This window comes from Mytilus edulis, chromosome 4, assembly GCF_963676685.1.
Source record: "Mytilus edulis chromosome 4, xbMytEdul2.2, whole genome shotgun sequence".
Taxonomy (NCBI): Eukaryota; Metazoa; Mollusca; class Bivalvia; order Mytilida; family Mytilidae; genus Mytilus; species Mytilus edulis.
The window spans coordinates 11,539,320-11,546,716 of NC_092347.1; the positions used below are offsets into that span (position 1 = coordinate 11,539,320).

At 31.3% G+C, this 7,397-nt stretch overlaps 1 protein-coding gene across 1 annotated transcript; it reads right to left on the bottom strand.

The window, feature by feature from the left end:
- Window positions 1–166: 166 nt before the first annotated feature.
- Window positions 167–5,552, bottom strand: LOC139518948 (protein fem-1 homolog B-like). Its single transcript, XM_071310643.1, has one exon. It carries the CDS (start codon window positions 5,392–5,394, stop codon window positions 3,502–3,504), a length of 1,893 nt encoding a protein of 630 aa, XP_071166744.1. The 5' UTR covers window positions 5,395–5,552; the 3' UTR covers window positions 167–3,501.
- Between the last annotated feature and the right edge of the window lie 1,845 nt (window positions 5,553–7,397).

Below are 7,397 nucleotides of genomic sequence, written 5' to 3' on the forward strand. Positions count from 1 at the left end.
TACGCCCCTAAAACATCTATGATAAGAGGCCTTATAATTCACTTATTAATTTCAAATATTGACTTGAATGCTGTGAAGTCAGTATGATATCATTATCATGATTATTGTGTAAATGAGTTATATAAAGATTACAAACAAACACATAGTAGATAAAAAACTTGTATTTATAGACACTTATTCAATAAATTACAATTTCACAGATTAACAGAATATCATACAATTTACAATCACAATAAAAACATTTTAAGCTTTGAGCTCTTAATTAACAATGATACACTAAATAAAAGCATGCTTAGCAGCGGCAAATATTTCAGGTCAATCCAGGACAAAACAATAAAATGATGACTATGAAATTAATAACTTATTCATTTACCATGTTTACATTCCATTCTATAACTCAACTGAAAAATGAAGCAATTAACTTTTATTTCGGACAAACAGCGGATCCAGAAATTTTTATAAGTCGGTGCCCAGTGACTGCCTTAGAGGGGGTCATGCTTCAGTGATTCCCTATGTAATCAACCATTTGTTTTTCCAAGAAAAGGAGGGTTGGGGGGGGGGCCTGGGCCCCTCTATAAATCCAAGTCTGGTTGGTAGACAAGTATATTCATCAGTTTCATGTACAATATGCATGCATTACTTTTTGCAACTAATATATTTTCAAATGATATATTTAGTGTGACAAGTACTAACCTGTATTATTGCATACATGTACAATGATATACAAACAAATTGGTTAAGAAATTAATATTTAAAAAGTATACAATATCAATAAATTGCATGACATTGGCATGGCTATGATCTAAAGAAGGGACCCTTCACTACAATCTGGTGTTTACCAACAAAGATACAGAGGAGGCCTAGGACTGAAATATGGCTACATACATACAATGAAACATGGATAACAACATCAAGCCAATAACAATAGGGTTTTGATCATGATTGCACTGTTGAAATCTCAACAATCATCTTAGTAAACAAATAATTAACTGACATTACATTAATGTTCAGGCAAATAAGGAAGACAACATATAGTAAAATGACTCATTACAAATGTTACATGAATTTCACTTAACTCTGTAAAGTATCACTTGTCAAAATACTCCTTAAAACTATAAGGAGATGAAATGATTTATGTAGATACAGATAATTTTATCAACAATTCAGGTGCCTTTTGAAGGTCAACTTAATTACAATGTAATTATTCATAACACAATAAACAAACTTTACAATAAACTAAGAGAATAATTGTAATTTGGTTCATTAGAAAAAATTGTACTGATTGTTACTTTTTTGTATATAAACTTTTTAACTTTATCACTAAACAAAATATATGTCAACATTTATAATGTATTTTTTTATTAAAAGTATCTAGATTTGGACAAAGAGAGACAACTCCATCATTCTTACATGTAAATTTCATAATGAACCCTGATTTGTATATGTACCAATCTGTTTCTATAATAAAAAAAAAAATTGGACACAGGAAGAAATCCAATATTTTCTAATAACTTACTGACAAACAGTTAATATAATTTGCTTCATTAATTTGAAATTCATGATCCAAAGATATAAAATTGAAATAAAACAAAACAGCAGAAAATATAAATCCCTTTAAGGCTTTAGTGCAAAATACCTGTAAAGTAAAAAAAAAAAGAAGATACTCTTATAAGAACATATGCAATCATAATAATGTATTTCTCAGAGAATTTTGATGAATTGTTACTAATCTGCTTATGCATGATAAATACATGTGTTTCTCCTATCCAAGTTTGTAATGTCTAACCTAAAGATTTTTAAGTCATTCTTTTACAAACAGTTCTTCAATCAGAGAGTTTCCCCTGTTGAAACCAGTTGACAACTTCATGAAAAAGGAAAAGAAAATATTTGCCTAGTACCAACATTATGCCAACTCTACCAGTAATTGTGTTTAGCTACGATGTATAGTGGAAACACATATCATTTTTTAGGTCTAATTTTCATAGTTTCATTTAATTTTTTTATTTTTTATTTCCACACCAAATAAGGTACTGATACACTAAAAAAAAGTACACAGTGAATTATGACTTCACACAGATCTCCAAATAAACTTTAATGGAACAAACAGGGTTTTTTTTAAATTGCAATATGTAAACTGTATTTTATTCAGTTTATGTAACACAAAGGGACATGTCTTATCGTGCTTCTGGAAGATCAGATCCTTGTTTAAATTCTCTATCTTAACATGCTTAATAAAAGAGAACTATTGTTGTAAAAGCATGAAAACAGTAGATGATAAACAATGTTAGTGATATACATGTACATGTTTATTCTTACAGCCCATTCCATTGAGTTTGTAGGTATAGGTAATATCATGAAGTCATTTTAAGATTAGGTACTAAACTACCCTTCTTTAACATGTTGAAGAGTAGACTAGTCTGACAGATAACCAATATACAAACATTGTATATCTGTATGTAGGACTATGCCACATTGTACTTCGAAAGGAGAGTAGTATACCTTACCTAATAATGATTTCACAGTTCAGCTAGCAAGCAAGCTAACCAAAGAATAGACATTACCTTTACATAGACACGCCATGCAATCGGCCATAACAGTACTAGTCAAATAAATAGTTTGAATTCAAATAATTGGTAAATGGAAAATAAAGTTGATCTCTCTCAAAACATTTTTTTTGTAAATAATCATGATGAGTGACAGATGACAAACATAACAAAACAAACAATGGTTGTAAACTAAACATTACATTTGTGTATGGCACATACTTTTTTATAAATATACCATGTACAAAAATGTTATCATGTACACAATTACTAGTACATTTAGTACAATCTATATAAAAGCTAATTAATTTGGAAAGAAAATTTACAATTTAAAATTGGTTCTACAAAAAATATGGAAACTATGCTCAATGTATATATGCAATAATCAGTAAAAAACTTTTTTGATAAACAATGTACCGGGTAGTTTAATTTACAGAACATTATTCTGGTTTTTAAATTAAATCAAAATCAAAATCAAATACGTACAAATGTATACAGAGTTCACACTTACAATTATAAAATAATGCATACATAATTAATAAAGTGAGATACATGTACAAATGTAATACCAAATCTAAGTTGAAAAAGGTAAAAAATCAAAGCACAGCTGCAAAAACACAGGGTTTATAAACTTCCCCTCCCCCATTTGCAAAAGCATGGTTATACATGTACAAATGATGTACATGTAAGTTCAATGAAAGAATTTTTTTTCATTTGTAATAATACAAATCTTTTTTACAACTGAACTTGAATCTTACATTTGTCTTATGTACATGTAATTAATTATTTTAATCAGTTCCAATTTATAAAATTTAGAGGTTGAATTGTCTGATCCATTATTTAATAATTTGACAATGTTTTCTTTTTTAAATGTTTGGTTTTAAATATATCAGGTACATTTAGTCATTTAGTATATACATTCCTCGGATAAATTTGGTTAAAATCTTGATAGTTTTAATTAATGCATAGCTATAAATTCTTCCAAAAAATCTGGCACTAAATCCTTGAACGGAACCATATTTTTCTGAATACACCTTGCAGCAATGCACTTGAGAGAAATTTCACTGTTGTTCCTCATTATTGAACATGCCACATCAGATTTTGAGCATTCTAATGGTGTTTTCTTCTCAAGATTACACATATCTGTATGAGCACCATTCTTTATTAGACTAAGCATACACTGGCTTAGTGTATCAGGATCATTGTGTCGGACAATTATATGCAATGGAGTGTTTTTCTGACAGTCAATGACATTTGGACAAGCTCCACATTGCATAAAAAGTTCAGTCAACAGTCCATTAGGAAAAGATACTACTTCTTCAACATGAAAGTCATCCACCATGGTTGCGGAATCTACTGCCATATGAAGTGGAGTATAGTTGTTTTCTAATAGAGGATTAAGTTTGACAAATTTGTAAGTCAAGGCCTTGAGTTTTTCTAATTCTTCTTCTGAATGATCACAGTGAAGAGCAATAACTAAAAGATATAAAGATGTGTGAATATTAATTTGAAACAATTCTTTTGCTGTTACATTTTCCACATCTAATACTAACTTCTCTGAATCAAAAACAAGTTCATCTACAGCCTTTTCAAAAACCTGAGCCACAACTGCTATTGCTAATTTTTCTCCAACATGAATCATTTGAGAGAACACTTGAGCAAATCTCAATAAATCTTTCGAAACAGAACTCTTATTCTTCTGACGCAGTTTCAATGCATGAAACCACAACTCAATACATCGACTAAACCTAGCACTATCTGCGTAGACTGCCCCACGATATATCAAAGCACTAGCAACTTCAGGATTGTCTTCACCAAGGATTCTTTCTTTGACAGTTAGAGCCTGCATGTGAATTGCATTACGATGTCCTTTGATTTTCTGTAAATCTTCTAAAGTTTGACATTCCTTAACATTCTCATATGCAGGGACAGGTGGACAATATTCTTTATAAATAATGTTATCTGGATCACTATATCGCACATGCATAGCTTCTTCAAAGTATTGGACAGCTTTGTTTAGGTCATATTCAATTTTGTCATTTGCATAAAAAGCTCCTAATAGTTCTAAAGCATCAATTTTGTCTTTTTTAGTGCAACTAGGTAAAGAAACCATATAGTCAACAACCTCAAATTTTCCAGCCTCGGCAGCAACTAACAATGGAGTCATTTTATGATCATTTTCAATTTGTTTTGCCCTATAGTTTATAAGTTCTTTCACAATACTGACATGGCCACATTCAGCAGCAAAGTGTAAAGCTGTTGCACCACAATGAGCAACAGTGTTTGGATTACCCTTCTTTTCCAACAAATACTTCACTACCTCAATGTGACCTTTGTAGGACGCTATCATGAGACAAGTATTACGGTAAGTATTTGGGAGACTGATGTCTGCCTTATGTTCGACTAAGTACTTGACAATCTCTAATCTTCCATCAAAGCATGCAGCTCGTAAAGGTGTTGAATTCGTTTTAGTTGGGTGATTAACATCGGCACCGTTTTGGATCAGTAATTTAATAATTCCAAAATGACCAGCCCCTGCAGCGCACCAAAGAGCTGTAGCTTTATCGATAGTGTAATTTTCGAATTTGACAGTGCCTGTTTGTTCTATATCTACATTGAAGTTTGACAATAATATAGATACTACTTTTTCGGACCCATTTCTAGCCGCAATAATTAATGGTGTAGTTTTCTGTTCGTTTTCTTCAGTGACGTGATTAAGAACTTCGTGAATAATTGTTTTGTCTGAATTCCACAGCATGGCGAAAATACTGATAGCCATACCATCTCTTGCACAAGCATACACCTTCGCTTTCAAACTTTTTACTGCTTCTTCTGTTATATCCTTTGACATCTTTACCTTTTAATGTCATCGAAATCTTTGTATGTAACTTTACGTGGGAAGGGAGAGAAGCGATCATTGCATTGTGATATTTGGTGGTGTAGATAAATTATGTCTTTCGTTTTCGGGCATGACTCTAATTCGTAGGCTTCTTACAAGAGTTACAAAGAAGAATGAACGAAGCTGTAATCATTCAACATTTATTTAATTTATGATTTCAAGTAATTTCAGAAACATACAGCCGAGCACAAGTCTATCTGGTATTATCTGTGACATATTTGTCTTCATGTTGGCATTGTTCACCTTGAATCACACAACAGAGAGATGCAAATGGAATATGTGTGTATCCTTTCAAGGGGCACTAACTACGATATACAAAAAAAAAAAAGGAAATTGTTCAATCATTAATAAAAGTAAAATAGTGAAATAATTATTCGCTTTTACCATCCAGTATGGTTCAATTTGGTCAAAATTAATAAGCTAAGAAACATTGCTGATAATTATCCACATGCTTGCAAGTCAATAAATTAATTCTACCTCATTGAATCCGCATTCATGTTACCTTCAATTTAACCCCTAGCTAGAGATGGATTGCGCATGAATCAGTTATGCGTGTTCAGACTGTTATCAAAAGAAAAAGTAACCATAGTGTCTACATTGATAATGAAACAAAGGTAAATGATCGTAAACCATTTGAATGACTGATTTAATCCATAAAAACTCATTCTTATACAGATAGAGCGATGATTTACATATATATTTTTACCTATAATATGAATTTAAACAGACCTAGAAAAATCCGATTGCACGAGTTCGCTATCTATTTATATCTATATTGATTTTATCGATTATATAACCATCGGCAGTCTTCGAAGGTCAACTCGATAGTTAATTAGATGGTGACTTGGCTAAAATACACACGGAACTATGATACATATTATCAATCTCATGTCTTGTAAATTGTATATTTAAGACTCTTTATAAAATGGATATACGTTTTAGTATGTTATAAATCAAATTTGATGGTTTAAGTCAAATCGGTGTACATGAATTTGACAGACAATGCCCCTTATAAATCCTTATAGTGGTCCTTTTAGGATTGACCATGATATAGTATGGATGGAATTGGTGTGGTCCTGGTTTGAGTGTCAAGAATGTGATGGATTTTTAAGGTTCCAGAACCTTGGATCATGATTCCCCCCTACATGTCAAATGACGCAAACTGCTTATTTATTGATATTGAAATATGTGAAATCTTATCTTAAACCTGTGACTATTATACTTCACAGGTTAACAAAAAATCAATCATTTCAATCTAGGTTTAAATGATTCATGTTACATCGTGATCATACTAATGTCAGAAATAAAGGATATCTGTTATCCAAAAAATTTAACATTTGTTCATTTTTTTTTCTCGTGTTTAATTTCACATTAGATAGTAAAGATTTGATTAACATTTGAGTGGCAACTGTATTGTTTCATGTTCGAGCAGTGTTCAAATTCATATTGCTCATTTTGGGTTTTACCTTACATCAAACTATATATCTAACTCAGAGGTGGATTAAAAGTCATGTATAGTATACACATCGTGATAAAATGATAAAATGTACCGTTGGAAAAAAGTCTATAAAATTTAGCAATGCATCAGACAAAAGTTAAAAAAAAAAAGTAACAATCAATAGGAAACATGTCACTGACCCTACAGGGAACATTACTCTGACTCAGTTTTCACCAAGAAGTATTTTCTCTTACAATGTACTTCTTAATGAACGGGTTTAACCATTTTGTTGAGAACAAGAAAATACCAATTTTAAAGTCGTAAGTTTTAACTGACCGGAGATTAAACCCATGATCTCTCTTAATCACAACGAGCACGTAACCACTAAAATCCCGAGCGGTACAATTAGAGACCCGCATACCAATTTTCTATTTGTTTACTTCATCGATGATTTGCCGAAGTAACTTCTACAACTTGTATGTACTAAGAGTTTGGCTTTAATGAAATCTGATCTTTC

Bases quoted from the DNA above. Each gene is read 5' to 3' on its own strand.
- LOC139518948 (XM_071310643.1), bottom strand. From the start codon at position 5,394: ATGTCAAAGGATATAACAGAAGAAGCAGTAAAAAGTTTGAAAGCGAAG.